We start from the raw sequence: 20261 nt of genomic DNA, 5'->3' as shown, positions 1-20261 counted from the left end.
CATAATAACGATTCTTTCATGCCAAATTCCTCCCTGCACAATATTGCCCTTGTTGGTGAAGATCCGGTTGCGTCTTCGGGGGCAGAAGCGCTGTGTTAGGAAGTGACGCTAGGGTCGTGTGTTTACATGCCACTCCCGCTCCCATGCCGCCGCACACCCAACTCCCCGCCCTTACCAAACCTTCGCGACAGAACAAAATGGCGCCCCGAAGTAAAGCTGCGAATATTTCCTTTACCGTCGAATCCGCTTCGGAAGACGAAATGACTGTCGACGAGCTCAATGCGCATCCTACACCCGAATCCAACGGCGAAAACAAAGCGCCGTCGCGAAGCACGCGTGGAGCTGCACAAACGAAGAAAACGGCCTCCGCGACCAAGGCGACTGCGAAGGGCAGATCATCGACGCGTCCAACGAGCGGCACTAGTGCGGTAGCCATGAAGAAGAGCGCGACAGCAGGCGCGAAAAAGGTAGCGGCAAAGGGTGGTCGCAAGGCGCCAGCGGAGCCTGCTGAAGCCATCCAAAGCGATATGGACGAGACGGAAGAGCTAGAAGAGCAAGAGGCGGTTGCGCAGCCCAAACCAGCCAAGAGAGGTAGACCAGCGAAGAAGGCGCAGGAGGAGGTCGAGGTCGAAGAGGCGGCACCCGCAAAGAGAGGGCGCAAGGCTGTCGCGAAAGAAGAGCCTGTGAAGAAGGAGACCAAGGCGAAGCCTACGACGAAGTCAAGAGGGACGAAACGCGCAGCTGAGCCCGAGACCGAGCCCGAGCAGATGACAATCCCTGAGACACAACAAGAGCCAGACGCAGACGCAATGGATGTGGAAGAATCAGTCGAAGTCGAAGTCGACGAAATACCCGAAAGCATGCCGCCACCACACGTGCGACCCTCCGCGCGTCGAGCCCAACCGAACAGCAGGGCGCGGCGAACATCAGCTGGAGTGAGACGAACAGGAAGTGTGTCAGACTCTGAGCGGGACCCTGCCATGCGAAGGAAAGTCGGTGACCTAACAAAGAAACTCGACGCCATGACAGCCAAGTACGAGACGCTCAAGGAGTCTGCTTCGTCAGGAAAGGAGTCGAACTTTGAACAGCTTAAGAAGCGGACAGACCAGATCGCAAAAGGTACGACGCAACGAACGCAACTCAATAGTGTATACTAAAACATCCCTAGACCAAGACGCAGTCATCAAAGCCCTTCAGCAACAAATATCTGATTTCCAATCACGCACCTCGGACCTCGCATCGATAAAGAAAGAGCTGGCAGCAGTCTCCAAGGAGTCAGCGCGTCTCGCTGCCGAAAACAAGAAACTCGCCGACTCGCTCACATCGGCACAGGGCGAGAGCAAGGCATTGTCGAGCAAGCTCGCAGCAGCCCGATCAGCGCAGCCAGAGACCAAGAATGTGCCGGGAAGCGCGGTGAAAGCTAGGACAACCGGCGTCGTTTTGCCAGGCACTGTTGAAGCAGCCAAGGAAGCGGCACTCGCAAAGCAGAAGGTCGATTTTTACAGCGATCTTACAGACCTCGTTGTTCTTGGTGTGAAGAGATCCGAAGACGAGGAAGACGTTTACGATTGTCTACAAACAGGGCGTAACGGCAGTAAGTCGCATTCCCCACGTGCCTTTCAACTTAGGATAACCAATATACTGACACCACTTCTTTGCAGCACTGCATTTCCACCTCACAGTAGCCTCCAGCGGTACATCCTACGAAGACGCAGAATTCATCTACCAGCCTTTGCTTCACGAACAAAGAGACAAGGAGCTTTTGGATCTACTGCCCGATTATCTCACAGAAGAGATTTGCTTCCCGAGGGCGCAAGCGCCCAAATTCTATAGTAAGGTTGTGGATAGTATGAGCAAGAAGATCATCCTGGAAGAGGACCAGGACTAGAGGAAGAAGCCGGTTGATAATAAATTGGGGACTTTTTGAGAAGTCCAGAGTTACGGGAGGCGCACTTGCACATTTCTAGTTATATGACGGTTATGACGGCTGCTTTATACCTTGGTTTTGAGCGCACGCTCATGTCTATATTCTGCTTTGTAGTATCGAATACCCAGTCATGTTCATGTCGTAAAATGGCAAACAGCAACTTGTGTGACAGTGGATAGATCGGTCCAATGCTTGCTTGTTGGTACAATTGGCGTATCTACAATGTTCCACACCCTTGAAGCACGTTTGCGGCTATCCGAAGAGATCTCGCCGCCGCATCGTGTTCTCGTCCACTATCATCATTGCTCCAGTCCAAACGTCATGTTTATTGCTTTCCTTGGACCTTGTCAGCGGCCTTCTTGACGTACTCCCTAGTATGTTGTTAGCCTCGGTCTTCCGGTACAAGCGCCTGTACTGCGCTGCTTTCGCAACCAGCTAGCTGCATGTCACTTCTAGGGTATGTGTACGCACTTTACGAAGCTCTCCTCCTCGCTGCTCTTTGCGTTGATCGGGGGAGTGGTGGGGTCCTCAGCCTTCTTGCCGCCCATGGAGAGCGCAGCACCGGTGAATGTGATACCGAGGGTGGCCATTGCGAGCTAAACACAGTACTTGTCAGCCCATGTCAGGGATGATTGTCCATATCGTCTTTCTGATCCCCAAAGTCCGCCATGGATGGCCTCCAAGGCATGCGCCACGAAGCACTCATCAAATGCTTCCGGTCCTCCCTCCCACCAAAGTTTTCTTCCTCCGGTACACCTCTAAGGGAAAGAACATACGACGTGCGATCCGACCTGGCGGCCCATAATAGTGTACATGGCAACCATCTTTGCGGTATTTAAGGATTATCCGTGCCGTAAGCGGGGTGATGGAGTGTCAATGGATGGAGAGTCGTGCGGTGGAGCGTTGGTGGATGCTGCGCTTGCGCGGAGCTCTCTTCGGAAGAGAAGATGGGGTCTTGGCGGTATGTGGCTGACAGGTTGTGGCTAGTGAGAACTAGCACAGCCACAACGATTGAGTGGGTGTGACGTCGAGCTGCCGAGGTGCGCTCTGGTTAGGGTAGGCAGTAGTGGTACCAAAGAAGCATGGAGGTCTACGCCTGCGCATCTCTCCAGGACTTGCTTTCACTCTCTTTTGTCCGTCCTTTGTCCATCTTTTGAAAATCTGAGCATAGGAAGAATCCTTACAACACATTAGCCATGGCGAAAGACGACAACAAGAAGATCGTAGAGGTCGACGGCGTACCGGTGGAGCGTCAAGGCACGCGACCGGATTTCTCAATTCCACCAGCTAGGAAACAGCTGCCGAAAGAGCTTCAGGACACGCTCAACGATGACGAGAAAATGTGGGATGTGCTCTACGACGGCGAGTAAGTAACGGTCCCTCAATTGCCCTCTGTATGCCCATTCGAACGACCGTCCGCGATCCTCCGACGCTCTTCACGATCCATAGATTCAACTGACAAGACTATAGAGCCGAAGACACAACAGATACGAACATCCGATATGCCGCGTACGCCTCCCGAATCCGCACCATCATGCTTTCCGCGCACCGCTATGTAGCCTACACCTCTGACATTGGCGAGTCCTTCCGCCCCATCGCACATCCCTACCTAGTCAAAGGTGCCTATGGTATATCCTGGCTCTACCTCACTGGTGATGTTGCCCACGAAGGCTACAAAGCTTACTGTCGCAACCAACACATACTCCACCCCGAGAACTACATCGACGAAGCAGCAGAGAAGAGTCTAGGAGAAGGCAAGGATAAAGGTCTCGCGGCAACAGGAAAGACTGCTAGTACAGGCATTCTCGACAAGGTGCAAGACCTGGCAAGGAATGCTACAAGTACAGAAGGTGTCAAGTATGGTGAAGCTGGGGGCCCATTGACTGGTGGGCAGGTGGTTGCGGGCAAAATACCTGCGATTGAGGATTACAGGGCTGTGATGGCGCAGAGAGCTGTATTCCAGGCTGTTGCTTCTATGGGTCTACCTGCTTTTACTATCCACAGTATCGTCAGGTACTCTGGGCGCGCACTGAAGGATGCGAAGAACAAGACCTTGAGGACTTGGGGACCCATTGGGGTAAGTAAATTCTAGCTGTTCGGTTTCGATGTGGTTCTAACTATGAGCAGCTTGGTCTTGCAGCAGTCCCGTTCCTCCCCTTTGTCTTCGACGAGCCAGTCGAACACGCTACTGAGTGGATCTTTTATAATGCGTTCAAGACGTTTGGTGGCGAGGAAGCAGTCGCGGGCAGACCGGCGGTTGGCGTGAAAGAGTTGAGGAAAGAGGAGACACAAACGAATAAGTTGAAAAAGGAGTTGTAGAGAGTTCTTGCTGTAGAGGCATATCATGTCTTAATCGACATCTGTAGATACACGACGCATGTAATCCACTCAGTATCAATGTACATATGTGATGCGCCCTTAGAACTGATTGGATTGCACGTATAACCTTTTTCTCTGAAAAGACGAATCGTTGTGATGGCAAGCGTGCTTCGATGAACCGCATGTACATCTTTTTAAAGGGCTAGGAACTATCCTAGAATGCTCATCGCATTCGGCTCACGCCTTCCCCTTCCTGCTATGCTCCTCGCAAGCCTTTGTGAAAACTTTCAACAACTCGGGAAAGTCACACACATTCATCGACTCAAACGCAGAGGATGAAAAGACCTTCAGTGCAGTCATACGCGGACTCTTGATTCCAAATGCGAGCTTGGCAAGGAACCTAGGGTCATCGCGTACACTAATCTCCTTCAGTACTTGCTGAACCTTCTTGGGATCAGGAGATTGTGGCGGCTCGTCAGGTAGCACAACTCGCCTATGTGTCTCACACCACGTGCAATGTCCACATTCTTCTGATACATCAGTGCTTTCTCCGAAGTAGTCCGCAATAGACCTAGACAAGCAGCGTTTGTCGGTGATCAGATCCAGTAATGCTTTTGTCCGGGCAAGGTTTTGTTGCTCTGTCTTTTCCATGGTTTCATCAAGTTGTTTGACGATGTTGTCAATCTCTTCTGGTGTGGACGGCAAGGGTCGCTCCAAGCGGTATACGTTCTGTACGCCCTCTTTCTTCAGTTCAATCGCACCGCGCTCATTCCATCCGTCCATTTTGCGTACTAAATCCGCTCGGGTGATGCCACTGGAATCGGCGAGATCATCCAATGCCACGTGAGTCCATTTGCTGCTCTTGACTGATGCCCTAACAATCGCTGATGCTGCTGCCGATCCATCGTTCCGCACGATGTTCGGATTCTTGACAATGTAACTATACTTCGCATACAGAGCCCCAGCAGAACGGAAGAGTTCGAAATGCAACTCCATCTGCGCATACAGAATACCGAGAATGATGGCTTTGATGTCAGTTTCTTGGCCCTGCGTGTACAGTGAGAGTTGGAAAGTATCGCCTGCTTTGAGTTGTCTACGAGCTGGCGAACATATATCCTGCATCAGAAGCTTCAGTGAGCGTAACGAAGGCCGATCACCGTAAGTGAAGATGTTGCGCAGATAGAAGTCCTTTGTCGAGAGATAGAACATGCACACACTTGGTTTGCCGTCTCGACCAGCTCTACCAATTTGCTGACTGTACGATTCGACACTGTCAGGTATGTCGAAATGAACGATGCTACGGATATCTGGCTTATCGATGCCCATACCGAACGCAATAGTAGCAACAACGATCATGTCTTTGCTGACGAGGAACTCGTCTTGTGTTTTCGAGCGCAGTGGCGCAGGCATTCCAGCGTGGTAATGCCTAGCTTTGAAGCCACGCTTCTGCAGTTCTCCGGCCAGCACCTCTGCACCTTTTTGAACTGTCACGTACACGATGGTAGGACCAGGGTACTTCGCAAGATGAGCAGCTAGTTTTGACACGTAATCAGCGTCTTTGCCATTCGCCTCAGCCAGGAGGCGTAGGTTGGAGCGATACATGGTTGTCCGGAACAGGCCTTCTTTGGGTATAGCGAAAGCATCTCTAATGTCTTCGGCGACCTTCGGTGTTGCTGTGGCGGTGAGGCATACAACTCGCTCAACTTGTGCTTCTTTTGCGAATCGAGCAATTTTGAGGTAGTCCGGGCGGAACGAGTGGCCCCACTCAGAGATACAATGCGCTTCGTCAACAGCTAATAAACGGATGCCTCCAGGGATGTCTTTGAGTGACGCAATAAAGCCTTCGCTGTTGAGACGCTCTGGCGCGCAGTAGATAAGATCTAAGTGGCCTTTCTTGAGGTCGTCTTGTGTGGCCAGGAATTGGTCGCGGGAGACGGACGAGTTCAACACAGCAGCTTTGACTCCGCGGCGTAATAGAGCATCGACCTGATCCTTCATCAAAGCGATGAGCGGTGAGATGACCAAGGTGACGCCGCTTTGGTCGGCAGTCCGGCGACCAAGCTGTTCGTCTTGATATCTAAACGCTACGGCAGGTACCTTGTATAGTCAGACGGATAAGTCATTGCACAAAGACATGACTCGCCTGGTAGCAAAGGCTCTTGCCACCCCCAGTGGGAAACACAACGACCGCGCTACCGCCGTCCAGAAGTCGAGTGATGGCTCTCTCCTGTTCGAGCCGAAACCCATTTATCGCGAAGCGTTCCTTGAGGATTCGATTCGCAAGAAGCGTGTTTGGTGAAGAGATGACGGCGTTACTACTCTCATGTCTGTTTCGCTTGGATAAGGACGTCGTATTACCGCTGTCGACAGTAAGTTTGCGCTTTCCGTCTAGCACAACATCTGTGGTAGCCGCGAACGGCTCTTCGTCGCCAGATGACCAGCCGAACTCATCCTCGCTCATATTGGCGAATCGAGCGAACGATGACAGGCAGAAGTGCCCTCAGTTACCGAGAGTAGGTGTACGGGTGTTAGTTGTGGGCGGGGAGTTGCTGTGTTAGCAACAAGCAGAAGTCGCGACTTCATCCTGTGTTACACGCCAAGAGGTTGAAAGCGCGCTAGCACGTGATTTGTAGCGTGAACTGGCCGCTCGTACCTGTGCAAAAACACGAAGAGAGATAAGCGAGGAATTGTGCTATTAAAATCGAAAACAACAAGAAAACCCTGTGAGTAAGAACATGATTCATCTAAGTATCAGCGCTGTCGGCTGTCGATGTTGCGACAGCGAACACCTTCTGGGTAGCAAGCCCCGTTTGTGGAGAGCGAGATTAACTTGACATGACCTGCTTTGCCCTTTCCGAATGTCTGTCAAGATGTCTTTTGACTCTTTCATGTTTGACTGGGATTATCGATGCTTGCGTGTGTGCTTTGAGATGGAGATCCCGATATGACACGCCGGAAAAGGCTGCAGGGCCACATGGGTTGGGCAAGAGTTGTTGCCTCAACAGCAGTCGATGGGAAATTGGGCCGATATCGACGATCATTTGGACCCTGAACGTGGCACTTCAGCTATTTCAATTCATGGTTGCGGTCGAGATTGAACTAGCGTCAAAATCAGAGCTTTACACTCGCGACGGCGACCAATAGCCGGAGACGTCCCCTTCTCTTCTATGCTGATCCGATATCCGACGCATCTACGTTTAGTCTGTTATTCCGGCCATCGAGGACTAGAACGGTCCGACTCATCCCCACCCAGCCCGCATACAGTAGTTGCCATGCCACACATTGGTGCATTTCGCCGGCCTTGCAGCCCAGGTCGCGCTTCTAAGGTACGCCAACATAGTACCACTGACAGCGCACGAACACCTCGACTTGCTCAACTACATCCTTAATCATACTCATCATATTCATCGTTTTAGACAACAAGCTCGTGGAACCATCTGGGATCACTGTCGTTCGATTTCCCTAGTGGCGAACTTGAACAGCAGTTCCCTTACAACACCCATTCCCGGTGGACACCGCCCCTTCCATCACATTGCTACAACTACATCTTACAGGATGTGCTGAGCGCTGAGTGCCGAGCACACTCCTAAGATCATACACTATCAGATCATCAAATCGCCTGTTGTCCCTTTATGTTCCATCGAAAGTCATCGGAACCTGTTCGGAATGCCGTCGGCTGAGTGTGCCAGCGCGCGCTTGCTGGACCTGGAGGAGCTGGAGTCTGATCCAGCACCACTTTTCGTCATTAGAGCGGGAGAAATAACTCTGGGGTTCGAGTTTCTCTTCTGCAACGAAGCTTTCCGAAAACTCCATCTCCGCAATTCCATATCAGCCCAGGACAGAGCAGCGCTCCTCTTCCGCTCATGGGCGCAGGCTTTGAGTGAATACAAGCCGCGATATGACTTTGGCGGTTTAGTCTGGACTGCCGAAATATCGGGGCGGAATGGCAGTTGGAAAGTGGTAAAGGCGAGAGAGTTGGATACAAATCAGCAGGATTCAGCCTCGTTAGGGAAAGAAGCGAACGACAACGATGACCTCAGTATGGGTCGGATACCAGTTTTCACAAGATCAAAAGCGCAGTTGATGAGTGAACTCAAGCGCGAAAGAGCAGTGTCACTCAGGAACATTCCATACACAAGCCTTCATGCCAGATGGGAAAGTATTCAGACCATGATGGAGATGAGCGATGTTGGCGTTTTTGAGTATAACGCAGAGGGAAAGCTATTACATGCAAATGAGGCATGGTATAGACTCAGGTAACTTTGAACGCAACATTATTCATCACTTCATTAACAAAGTCAAGTTCCCAACCCAGAGACGCCAAACCCGACGAGTACTCATTCATGGATCTTGTCTATCCAGATGACCAAGCACTAGTAATGTCCATGTGGAACACGCTTACCCAAGGGAAATCCGTTACTTTTGAGATGCGTTGGAAGGCACGTTCAGGGTCAAAAGACGCTGCGCAATGGGTACTCTCAGCTTGTGTCCCTGTATTCGATGACGATAAGCAATTGATCGGTATTGCCGGCAATACAATAGACATCAACGCGCAGAAGAAGTCACAAGAAGCTGCACAAGCGCAGGTGTAAGTGTCTTTCCAAGCATATAGGGTGCTCATATGCTGATTTCGTGTTCAGGGAAGCACTAGAACAAGCGCGGCTTGCAGAAAGGAAGTTTGCACGATTCGCTCAGACCTCGCCTACAGCTATATACATATACGTCCCTGAGAGTGGTGAGTACAACCAGCTCATAATCCGATTTGTTCTGACATTGTTTCAGGCATGAATTTTGTCAACGACCAGTTCTTCGAACTTACAGGCCACGCACATGCACCTGTCAACCAGTACGAGTGGTTCGATCTAATCTCCAACGAGGATGTGGAGAGAGTAAAGCAGGATTGGGACGGCATGCTCAAATGCGGTAAATCGAGTGGGGTGCAATTCCGTTTAAAGAAAACATGGATTAACCAAGACGGCATACGGTCAAATATATGGGTACAAAGTTCGAGTTACCCAGAGCTGGACGAAAATGGAAAAGTCATAAGTACGATGACGTTGCATTGAACACTAATTGATACACGTGCTGACCAGTAAAGGCATAATGGGGACTTTGTTCGACATATCACATTTCAAGTGGGCGGAGAGCGTACAGCGGCGTCGCATAGATGAGGCGCTGGAAGCTAAACGACAGCAAGAAAAGTAAGACTCCGCGCGCACTGTTTTACTTTCCTTTACTAACTTAAACAGCTTCATTGATATGACGTCGCACGAACTCAGGAGTTAGTCATCTTCATGTACGAACCACATACGAGATACATGCTAACGTCGTTCACTGTTGTTAGATCCACTGTCAGCAGTAATACAATGCGCTGACTCAGTCATCGCTTCGCTCCAACAACTATCCGGACGCCAATTCGCAAGATCAAAACAACCGTCCGACATATCCAAGGCAGAGGCGGAAGTTCAGAGCTGCATTGAATCACTACTCATCATCGTGTCGTGTTCGATGCATCAGAAACGCGTTATCGACGACGTACTTACCTTGTCTAAACTTGATTCCAACTTAATCTTAATCACGCCGATGCGTGTTCAGCCCGCGGTCGTGGTTTCAGACGCAGTCAGAATGTTCGAAGTCGAGTGTAATCAGTCGGGTATCGAGCTCACTTTCCGCGTTGATGAAACGTTCAGTGGAATGGAATGGACAATGCTCGATCCGTCACGTTTATTACAGGTTCTCATAAACCTACTGTGAGTAGCATAATCTTCAGCTTCCGTGCCATCTACTGATACAATCAGCACCAACGCTATCAAATTCACTAAAGATCGCCCGCGAAAAGCGATCACCGTTACTATCGGTGGTTCCTGGAGCCGTCCACCAAAATGTTGGAATGAAGTAACCTTCACCGATGACGAAAAGCCCAAGACCGATATTACCGAGAAAGCGGAATGGGGCGAAGGCAGAATAGCATTTTTGTGGCTCAAGGTCAAGGACACGGGCTGCGGCATGACCATGGATGAGCAAAAGAAACTCTTCTCCCGGTTTTCTCAAGCTACGCCTCGCACACACGTCAAATATGGTGGTTCTGGCCTGGGCCTTTTCATTTCCAAGTCTCTCACCAAATTACAAGGAGGAGCCATCGGAGTTCACTCCGAGAAGGAAGAAGGATCGACATTCGCGTTCTTCATCAGCACCCGCCTCGCGCATCCACCAGCTGACCATGTTGCCGCTCGCGCGGTACAGGCGCGACCTGTTCCTCGCAGAACGATGACAGGTGAGGAGGCTATGCAAACGATCAAACTCAACGTTCTTATCGTAGAGGATAACCTCGTCAACCAAAAAGTGCTTAGAAAGCAACTGCAAAAGTTTGGTTGGAACATCAGCGTAGCTGGGAACGGTCAAGAGGCGCTAGAATGGTTAAAGGACAGTGTCTATTGGCGGAATGAGAAAGACAGCTCTAACACTGAAGACAAACACGAACTCGACATCATTCTCATGGACATTGAAATGCCCATTATGGATGGTCTTACCTGCGCCCGGCTCATCCGCGATTACGAACACCAAGGCCTCCTCGCGGCTCCGTCGGCTCCTCATTCTGCATCATCTACTCAAACTCAGCACAGGAAAACCTTGTCTGCCTCTTCCGCCTCCCACGAACGGGCTGAAAAACAATCCCTACGCCTTCCTATTCTAGCTGTCAGCGCGAATGCACGCATGGAACAGATTGAACAATCGCTGGCATCAGGCATGGATGATGCCATCTCGAAACCTTTTCGCATACCGGAACTTTGGCCCAAGATTAGAGGATTAGTGAAGAGAGTTGCGGACGCTGATACGAGGACTAAGTCGTAGTGTTCCCTTGCATGGATTTGGGTAGGGTTTGCACACACACACACACACACACACACACATACACATGGCGTTGTACAGAAGCATAAGCATGGATATGGCGTTTGGCAGCACAAGTAATATAACGATTCCGATACCTAAGGTTTGTATGAGGGGAAATGTTACAAGGGTACAAAGATTACTATAAGGTCATTGCATTATCATGTTCGATTCCGCAAGGTTGATGGCATTCAAAAGAACCTTAAGAGCGATCAATGCCTATTGGTATACTTTTCGATTATGGAACTATCCGGCAACTTTACTGTTGGGGTAGAACTGGAGCACGAACATGAAGATTATCAGTCATTACAGTGCTCACATTCGTAGCTCACATTCATAGCCAGGTATTTTCCCGCCAGAAGCCAGTTGATATACGCAAACACCTGGTCCTCGACTGGCATCGTATCAGGCCGATCCATCTCGTCATAGTGCGACATCGCAGAGTCTAAGGTCCTTTTGAAGATCCCAGTGTTTTGCAAAGTTCGCAGGCTCTCTCTCTGTGGTGTGGGAATGTCCACCTTGCAGCGATTCAAATGTTCGGTTTTCGCGCGATGGAGACTATCGATTCGTTTTACCCATTTGTTTTCGAGTGGCTCTGTTCGAAGTACGGTAGGCACGGTATACTCTACGGAACACGTTTTCGCAAGAGGGCAGCAAGTGTGCTCACCGCCCAAGAAATCGAACAGTATCCATCCTGTGCACTCGTAGATGTACTTTTGTAGTAGTGAAGCCGGTGGACTAACATTCTCGATCCATTTCCTGACAATGTCTTTTCGTGTGAAATCGACATAGGCTCCATGGTCCTTGAGGAGGAACTTGGCAGGCGAACACCCTCTAGGAGAACACTCACATATGCAGTTGTCATATGGTATTTCGAGATGCTTTTGAATGATCTCCATATAGTTTTGATTTGTGGGTACTGCGTCGACGTCGTCTGCGAAGGCTCCACCTGGATAATGCAGCCTCTTTGCGTAGACGTGTAGCGCAGTTAGAGGGGCGTCTCTATGTTCTGAAGTAATAGACACCCCTCTAACTGCGCTACACGTCTACCATCTCAAAGTTGGCGCAATACCAGCTTTGCAGGTATGGTGTCGCACCCTTTTCGTCAGGCGTGTCGATATCCTGGAATCCAGCATTCCAAAATGCATCTGCAATCTTGGGCGCCAGGTGCATGTTCTCGCTCATGACTGAAAAGTAGTAAAAGCTCTTTCCATCTAAATCTAAAGCTCGAGGAATATCGACACCATGTGATATCAACGCTTCGATTATTGATGGGGCTCTTTGTTCATGTCGCTGCCCAGACGCCAGATTCAACTTGGAAAGGATGGAGGACGGCAAGACCATAACTGCCATATCCATGAGGCGTGTGTGGCGTTCGATGAGCGCGGGAATTAGCAAGTGCAAGATCTCTGACTGTTGCGGACTCGGCAACATCAATGCATGCTGCAACAGGCTACGGTCACGTGGCGGAGTAAAGAGTCCACAGTCAGCGCTGAGCAAGTATTGAACAGATTCCGATATGCCTAGCGCTACGGCGAGATGTATAGGCTGTCGACCGTACGTATCTTCAGGACTCACATATACGTTTCTATCGAGCAGCATCCTAAGCCCTGCAGGCCACAAGACCGCAAAGTGAATCGGGGCAAGCCCGTTGACAGAAGACCTGCGATTTAGAGTTGCTAGTTTAGCTCTCTGTACGATCCGCTGAAATTGATCTTCTTGTCGCTGTAGGATCATCGGCACAAGATCGCCAAGGTCACACACTGGGGTGTTAGCGATTGAATCCGATCTAGCCGATGACAGAACTTACTATCAATTTGGTCTTCAAAATATTCCAGGTGCTGGATCTCCCGACGAAAAACACCGCATCTGTAGGCCGGATGTACACGCATAATTGCGGGTTTCGAAGTGTGACCTCCAGCATCTGTAATCAGTTCGAGAATACTCAGAAGCTCCAACATACTAGCGGATGCTGGTCTCGATGCCTGAGACGCGATAGGTCCTGTAAGTAAGTCGCATATAGTGCCTTTGACGTCGCCGAACTTGAACAGATCATCCTCATCTGGGGAGGAGGTCCTCAAGATGTTTGGATCAGCACCAATCTCTAACAAGAAACGAATGAGGCTGATATACTCATTCCCAGGGCGTGAGAAGCCGGCGGGAAAGTAAAGGAATATGCGCGTAATGCTCTAGCGTACAATCAGCTTAAGATTACATAGCCCGCAAGACGATGACCAACGTACACTCAATATGGTATCTCCGTTACTGTCTGCATCGAGTACCGAAGCTTTCCGGTCGTTAAATAGATTCTGTAGTGTATGTTGGAGTCGAGGTATAGAAACATGATGCTGTCCATTCTCCCAGAGCTCATCGAGAGTGATCGCTATCGCAAGAAAGGCAGGCGAGGTCTTGGAATCAACAAGCCTACTTGTACCGACTACAATTGGACATATCGAGAAAGGGTTGACGGTGGACCAGTTCCTTACGTGAGCGCCGACGTTAATGGCATAAGGAAGAAGCCAAGACGGAGGCACGAGTTGCATGGTAATCTCAAGGCTCTGTTCTGAGATGTGGTAGTCCGGACAATATGAGAAGTGTTGCGCCCGGAAGGTTCGTGTAAATCGAAGAATGGATAACGGCTGCCAGCGGCGCGCAGTACCAACGGTGCGACATCTACATCTCCGAGATCTACGAGTACAATCCCTAGCACTTCGCTGGACTCGTGTGTCTGGTGATTCGGTGCTTTCGACAAGAATATCTCTTGTACCCAGATTGACTCTGTCCGAGTCTGAACGCAGCTTTTCGATAGCCTGAAGTGTGTGCTCGGTGTTCGAGAGAATCATTGCTGCCGTCTGACGGCTTGATTCCTGTGCAATTGTATTCATATCACGGTCTATCAGGAGGCTCCTCGACTGAAAATTTAGATGCTGGAGGTCTTGTGATATTTGATTGGTTCTTTTGGAAGTGGCCAATACGTTTCGGTCGATCTGTTCGACGTGAGGTAGTAGCTGTGCTATACTGTGTTCGGTTGCGCTCGATGTCTTGTCGACTGTCTTCACTAGCGTCAACGTCTCTCCGATCTCGAGTCTCACTTGATCGGTAGTCGCTGCAGTTTCTGACGAGAGCTTGCTGCATACTGGTCAGTGTTGTGGCGTTCGGTCACCTACAACCGACGTCTGCTTCGTTCAGCGATTCTACTTACAGATTTGCTGCATTCAACCAAATGGAGAGAATGCTTCTTTTCTGTTCGAGTCGATCGCAAATATTTGCTACTTCTTCCTTCTTGCGGAGGGAGCAAATGCTACTCCAGCCTCGTTGTAGCATTCCATGGTTCTTACGGGTGAGCAGTCCTTCCAACGTCTTGCTTAACTCTTCAGCAAGACTGATGTACTCGAGTAGGGGCGCATCAAGTGTCGAGGACGATAATGTTGTCGCAAAACCGGGCACATGATCATTCTGTATGTGCTGCGCGATCTCGATTTGCTGACGCAGGTCGATTTGCAGCTGAAGAAAACGACGCGGCACGTTGCGTACATCTGAGCAAAAACGTTCCAGACAAGATGAAAGGCGAAGAGCTACGTCCACGAGCTGGACGACAGCAGCGACGGCACCTACAACTTCCGCCATTGAAGGTGTTGTGACGAGAGGAACAAGTGCTAGCTGCGGGCAATAGGTTATTATGCACTGGCACGGCTGAGGAACATCTATTTTAGCGAATGAGACACGTCCACATAGATGTGGATGGTGTCCGCCAAGCACGAATAGTCATCATGTATTGCTTAACGTTAACCTTCTCAACAGCAAGCGTTGCAGTAATCTGATGAGCCAAAGCCCTTCAAGATTTCCGCCAAATGCATGACTTAAGCTGTAAATCCTCATGAGGTGCATCTTGATACTCGGAGCTACCATCGCGTGAAGATAGAAGGGGAGTACTAGCAAGGCTGAGATATAGCCTTGTTACAAGGCTGATAAGGAGAAGTTCGACTTGGGATTTCGTCCTGTGGTGGAGATTGTGGGAGAACCATTCAGTCGGTGCTGAGCCATATCAATCTTCTGCTCTTTTCGAATACACTATACATAACGATGGAATTAAAATCTGATGCTTGTGGTAAAGGTAAGGATAGACGCGTACTGATAGGATGGCAACGCTGGACCCTGGCGCTAGTGAGTTGATGGTTAGCGCCATTCGCCCTTCATCGGAATCGCCTTCCGAAGATGGCGCGGCGACAATCGTAAGCTCTTGGTAGCCTAAGCGGCCTTCTCGAGGCTTCTCATGCTTGCTCAGCTTGTTGATTATACACTGCCTTTGCCTTGGTGACTCTCTAGCAGCTTCCTTGCCAGCACCTTATTTATATTTTGTCCCTGTCTCTACCACAAACATGACGTCCAACGAATCAAGCTACACCGAGATGAAGGGCGACTTGGAGGCTATTGGGGCGCATTGCCAGATGGAGTACTGCAACGTGCTAGACTTCCTACCGTTCCGATGCGAGAGTTGTCATGGGTAAGTACAACGCGCAAAGCATCCGATTGGGTTGTCATACTAACAAACCCAGGAAATTCTGTCTCGACCATCGCACCGAATACGCGCACAAGTGTCCTAAGGAAGGCGAATGGGCAAGACAGAGAGCCAAGAATAACCAGGCCTCATCGCTGTCTACCCCAAAACCGACCGTCTTCAACCACGACCAACAGTGTGCCGACCCGTCGTGCAAGACATTGATCGATACCGCCCGCGCACAAGGTGTACATTGCGCACGATGTAATCGCAGATACTGTCTGAAGCACCGCTTCGAAGAGGACCACGACTGCAAGAACCTCACGCCCATCGGCGCGCGACCGCAAAACTACGTACAAGCGCGCACGCAAACAGCACTCACAAGACTGAAAGCATGGGCAGAACAGAAGAAGAAGGACGACGAGAAGCGGAGATCTGCCCCGAAGAAGACAGGTTTCTTAGGAATAGGAAAGAGTTCAGCGTCGTCGGCGGCAGCTTCAGCGCAAGCTGAACTCAATGCGCTGAAGCGGACAGCAAAGGGCGAAGCCAGCGTACCCCAAGAGAAGCGGATATACCTACACGTCGAAGCATCAGCCGATACAACCAAGGCGAAATACCCAACGGGAAAGTTCTTTTACAACAAGGAGTGGACCGTGGGGCGCGTGCTTGACATGGCGGCCAAGTCACTGCAGGTACAAAACGTGAACAACCGCGGCGGCGGCGAGGAGGAAAAACTACGCGTCTTCCACGTGGAAGGCGGACGACTGCTGAAGTTTAGTGAGAAGATTGGCGAGCCGTGTACGTCTGGGAATATGATTGTCCTTCTGCGAGGTGTAGGGTCAGGAGAGGCGCCGGACTTGATCGATTTATAGAAGCAGCAAGTGTGGAAGCATTACATAGCATGGCGTTTAGCGGCTGGTTTTTGCACTGGAGATACCCAGGTGCTCATGATGGCACGAATGAATGAATAGACGGGTGTTACATACCTCTCACGATGCTGCTTCGAATCTCAGATGAGCGTGTACGGCTGAGAACTGACATGTCGCCACGGAGAGAGAAGCCCTTCGACCTGGTGAATCCTTTGTAACGCGACAGTCATAGGTATTCAGGCCGTCATTGAACGAGAACATGTAGGTAATCAATTTATTACATCTAGATTTAGATTTGTTCGGTACTGGTACAGCACTAAAAGTGGGCGTCGAGCACTTCGAACGCCGGTGTTGTCACCTGTCCTATATGGATGCAGAACCCAACGTAAACGCCAACCCCATCGCTATATCGAATAATGCATGCCTTGGTATACGACTGCCATGCTTCCTGCTTATATGCTTGATCAGCTCGTGCGGTGCTTGGCACACGTATGCACCAAGTGCTCCTCTTCTTCCCCACCACGTTCTCGTCTTCGCGACGGAGGTTTCTCGCTGGCGTGTCGATATCGAAGCCATGTCGTGTGCGAAACTCGCTGTTCTTTCTGGTTAAGCTTATAGGACGCATTGCTGCGCGTGTTCGTCTCTTGTGGTGACTCTTCGCTCGCTCAATCATCGTCATGGTCACGGTTGCGGCACCTCAGGCCATGTATCTTGGTACCCCACGCGATGCTCCCTAGGTTGTTTGCACCGTCGGATATCGCAAGGTACCGGTCCAGATTGTCGTCGCCCTCGCAGTCATAGTTGCTGTCAGAGAGTCAGCTGCTAGCCCCCCTCGAAGCCCAGTCAACCACTTACTCATAGAATCGGCAATTCCAGTAATCATCTCTCGCCAACACGGTCGCAACATCATGCCCACCTACTAAGATGCTCTGTACGCGCCCATCGATACTATTCCCGAGTTAGCGCAGCTGTCCGGATACCACAATACGAGTGCGACATACAGATTATTGTCCAACGAGAGACACTGGTTATTATACGCGTCTACACTAACTTCACTCAAGAACGAAGGCGCAGCAAACAGCTGTACTTTTATCTTCCCGGATGTGATGGTGTCGCCGGCCAGCGCAAAGCCCGCCCAAGCCAGCAGTAGAGTCGAGAAGGGAACGAGGCGGCAGCTACTGGGCGTCATATCGCCGGCATCCAGAACACGCCCGTGGACGTCGTCGTGAGTATGCGCAAGTCGAGGGTGCAGTGGTCGGTGCGGGTGAAGGAACGGCGAGGAGCGTGGAGCGCTGGCGTACGTCCAGCAGGAGAGAACTGGAGTTGGTGGATGATGGCGGGTGGGTGGGTCATCTGAGCGAATCGCGGGTTGGGCGCTGCACCGCCTCCTCGCCGTCATATCCGCACGGACGTCACCACGGATGATAACCTCGCCAACCTCCTGTACCTATGCACATTTCACATCTACAATTCGCGCTGTACCCTGTTTTAGTGCTAGCAGGACCGCACTCTTGTACACTTTGATGCAGCAGGTGTGCGGTAGGCTCCTTCTCTCATCCTTGGGTTGGGTCTCCAGCGTCACATGCTTTTCTATGCCTAGCACTTGTCACAGTCACACTAACATGGACAAGGAGGACTGAAAGCATTCTCGCGATTGGCAGGCATTCACCGGACACAAGACACTGCATCAGAACGATTGCGACTCGGAAGCCTTGCCCTGGGCAACCAATGTGCAGATTTATGGTAGCTGCGTTTCGCTCCATCAAGCCACAGGTCCACCTGTACCTTCCACTTCTTTTCTCTGCATTAGCCCCCGTGCCGTCCTGGCTCTGACGCATATACGATACTGTATCGAAATTTCGTCTAATCCAGATGCGATGGAATTTGGCAACATACGCCGAGCATCAAATTCTCATAGAAAGGGACCGGTTCCGATGTCTGAGTATGACGGTGACACAGCAGAGACCAGCGTAGGTGAACAGAAGCCGCATGAAAAGCACGAGTTCATGCTTGTAGTGTTCTAAAAACTACGGCTGTGATTTCGCAATTTTGCTTCCATTGGTGTCTTGATACACTTGTGCCCAGAGTGGGATGGTTCCTATGCCTCAATCTACAGCACATCTCTAGTGACAGTGAAATCCGTCGTCACAATCACGCCATCTTTCCCATCTTGCACCCTAGTCTCATCAGTGGCTCCAGTTGGTGCAGGACTAGCCTTTCGGTCCTGGTGCGAAGTCAGTACGTGTCCTAAGTGCAGTTCGTTCAAGGAAATCTCTTACAAGAAAAGTAAGTTCCATCTCGTCATCGTCCAACGTGCCGCCCTGAACACGCGAGCTATGCCCGTTGCCTTTGCTGCCAATAGTCTTGCCACCCCCGGCTTGCAGGTAACCAGAGTTACTGCGATCGTACGTGTTGTTAGGCGTTGGTCTAATGATGAGCGCCTTCAGAGAGGGGAGTGAGACGACGATAACGGCTGTACACATTTCCGCGGTGCACCATAAATCTGTAGCTGTGTTAACGAAGGTTGTCGAGATAAATCAGGCGAGGTGGTGACTTACTTCCATCTGCATCGGAAACATCATAGTCCATGTTATAGACGATGAACCGGGCAAGACTGATCGCCATCGTGATTGCGCCGAGAGAGAAGATGCCTACCAGACCAATCTTTTGTCGCTTACGAAGCTTCAAGCAGTTGAAGATGAAGAACGGTAGCCCGAATACTAATTGTCAAGATGTCTTAGCTAACGCCCTATGGATCGACTTCAGCATCACTTACGCAAGAGATCAGTGCCGAAATTGAGCGTCCAATTGACTACCAAGTTGGAGTAAGTGTTCCATGTTGAACTGAGCTGGTTCTCGATAGACCTTTTGAGGAGCCAATGTTAGCTGGAGAAAAACACTTGAGTATAATAATCTTGCTTTGGCCTTACCAGTTATCCGATATATTTGGTGCGATAAGAGTATCCATCAATACACTGGCGACAAAAGAACAAGCCACAACCACGGTGGTGACATAAACTGCGATCCGGAGACGTCTGAAGCCTTGAGGAATCAACCACCAGTAGAAAGCGACGAGCGAGGCTTTGGGAAAATACAATCCCGTGTCGAAGAAGTAGACTGACACGAATACGACCTGTCGCCGAGAACTAGTCAGCCTATCTGTTCAGTCGGACATGCCACATGCTTTACTATCGACGTACCTTTAGGTAAACAACGGAATCACTTCTGGTCTCCTCATCCAGAGGATGGTCAATCAGGATGTAGAGCGCTTTCGTAGAGCAAGCGAACCAGCCAAGCGCACAAACCATTCCTCCCCATACGAGATAGTCGGGCAATGTCAGTGAGCGCCGCTCTACAATGAGACGAATCCAACATCGTAGGATCGTGACGCCTAGTGCTAGAGCGAGCAAGATACCCTGGATGACCTGTGGACGATAAGTGAGACTTCGAAGTATTGCGCATGCGAACATCTTACAATGGAAGCGATGATCTCCATTGCGCAGAACAACACACAGTGCGTATGTGGCTGGCGGAGGCTTGCTTCACCCCAATGGGGTCAGATGGAAGGAGTGTATGTGAAGACGACTGTGGGCTCTACCTGGGGCTGTTTGACATCTTGACACCTGCATATACCGGGTAGCGCGATGACAAGGGTCAGGGTATCTCACGAACGGGCAGCTTTATCGCGGCTCCGAACTGGTGGTATATGATCAGGCGTGTTATGCTGCATATGAGTATCATGAATCGCATAGTTCCAAGC

At 50.5% G+C, this 20261-nt stretch overlaps 10 protein-coding genes across 10 annotated transcripts; 5 read left to right on the top strand and 5 right to left on the bottom strand.

Annotated features, from left to right (window-relative positions):
- Positions 1-197: 197 nt before the first annotated feature.
- AA0111_g7501 (hypothetical protein) lies at positions 198-1888 on the top strand (the record flags this gene model as incomplete). The annotated part of the gene is made up of 3 exons (XM_028653845.1): positions 198-1119; positions 1169-1594; positions 1662-1888. The coding sequence occupies 3 exons, from the start codon at positions 198-200 to the stop codon at positions 1886-1888; spliced, it is 1575 nt and encodes a 524-aa protein (XP_028504913.1).
- Positions 1889-2252: 364 nt separating this feature from the next.
- On the bottom strand, positions 2253-2751 carry AA0111_g7500 (hypothetical protein; the record flags this gene model as incomplete). Its single annotated transcript, XM_028653844.1, has 3 exons — positions 2253-2298; positions 2399-2523; positions 2704-2751. The coding sequence occupies 3 exons, from the start codon at positions 2749-2751 to the stop codon at positions 2253-2255; spliced, it is 219 nt and encodes a 72-aa protein (XP_028504917.1).
- Positions 2752-3123: 372 nt separating this feature from the next.
- On the top strand, positions 3124-4246 carry AA0111_g7499 (hypothetical protein; the record flags this gene model as incomplete). The annotated part of the gene is made up of 3 exons (XM_028653840.1): positions 3124-3293; positions 3398-4004; positions 4055-4246. 3 exons carry the CDS (start codon positions 3124-3126, stop codon positions 4244-4246), a joined length of 969 nt encoding a protein of 322 aa, XP_028504896.1.
- A 237-nt stretch (positions 4247-4483) lies between these two features.
- On the bottom strand, positions 4484-6707 carry AA0111_g7498 (hypothetical protein; the record flags this gene model as incomplete). Its single annotated transcript, XM_028653839.1, has 2 exons — positions 4484-6330; positions 6605-6707. The coding sequence occupies 2 exons, from the start codon at positions 6705-6707 to the stop codon at positions 4484-4486; spliced, it is 1950 nt and encodes a 649-aa protein (XP_028504895.1).
- Positions 6708-7912: 1205 nt separating this feature from the next.
- Positions 7913-9532, top strand: AA0111_g7497 (hypothetical protein; the record flags this gene model as incomplete). The annotated part of the gene is made up of 6 exons (XM_028653838.1): positions 7913-8502; positions 8550-8834; positions 8887-8981; positions 9029-9292; positions 9345-9447; positions 9496-9532. 6 exons carry the CDS (start codon positions 7913-7915, stop codon positions 9530-9532), a joined length of 1374 nt encoding a protein of 457 aa, XP_028504808.1.
- Positions 9533-9871: 339 nt separating this feature from the next.
- Positions 9872-11098, top strand: AA0111_g7496 (hypothetical protein; the record flags this gene model as incomplete). Its single annotated transcript, XM_028653837.1, has 2 exons — positions 9872-9996; positions 10045-11098. The coding sequence occupies 2 exons, from the start codon at positions 9872-9874 to the stop codon at positions 11096-11098; spliced, it is 1179 nt and encodes a 392-aa protein (XP_028504807.1).
- Positions 11099-12172: 1074 nt separating this feature from the next.
- On the bottom strand, positions 12173-13677 carry AA0111_g7495 (hypothetical protein; the record flags this gene model as incomplete). The annotated part of the gene is made up of 3 exons (XM_028653836.1): positions 12173-12897; positions 12945-13323; positions 13378-13677. The coding sequence occupies 3 exons, from the start codon at positions 13675-13677 to the stop codon at positions 12173-12175; spliced, it is 1404 nt and encodes a 467-aa protein (XP_028504806.1).
- A 1836-nt stretch (positions 13678-15513) lies between these two features.
- On the top strand, positions 15514-16504 carry AA0111_g7494 (hypothetical protein; the record flags this gene model as incomplete). The annotated part of the gene is made up of 2 exons (XM_028653835.1): positions 15514-15638; positions 15691-16504. The coding sequence occupies 2 exons, from the start codon at positions 15514-15516 to the stop codon at positions 16502-16504; spliced, it is 939 nt and encodes a 312-aa protein (XP_028504805.1).
- A 662-nt stretch (positions 16505-17166) lies between these two features.
- On the bottom strand, positions 17167-17690 carry AA0111_g7493 (hypothetical protein; the record flags this gene model as incomplete). Its single annotated transcript, XM_028653834.1, has 3 exons — positions 17167-17305; positions 17357-17449; positions 17503-17690. 3 exons carry the CDS (start codon positions 17688-17690, stop codon positions 17167-17169), a joined length of 420 nt encoding a protein of 139 aa, XP_028504804.1.
- A 921-nt stretch (positions 17691-18611) lies between these two features.
- On the bottom strand, positions 18612-19997 carry AA0111_g7492 (hypothetical protein; the record flags this gene model as incomplete). The annotated part of the gene is made up of 7 exons (XM_028653833.1): positions 18612-18725; positions 18781-19004; positions 19060-19221; positions 19278-19366; positions 19432-19634; positions 19702-19926; positions 19977-19997. The coding sequence occupies 7 exons, from the start codon at positions 19995-19997 to the stop codon at positions 18612-18614; spliced, it is 1038 nt and encodes a 345-aa protein (XP_028504803.1).
- Between the last annotated feature and the right edge of the window lie 264 nt (positions 19998-20261).

The sequence above is a fragment of the Alternaria arborescens genome (genome assembly GCF_004154835.1).
Source record: "Alternaria arborescens strain FERA 675 chromosome Unknown contig_17, whole genome shotgun sequence".
Lineage (NCBI taxonomy): Eukaryota > Fungi > Ascomycota > Dothideomycetes > Pleosporales > Pleosporaceae > Alternaria > Alternaria arborescens.
Note: the sequence above shows the minus strand (reverse complement) of the source record. Positions and strands in the feature narration are given on the sequence as shown.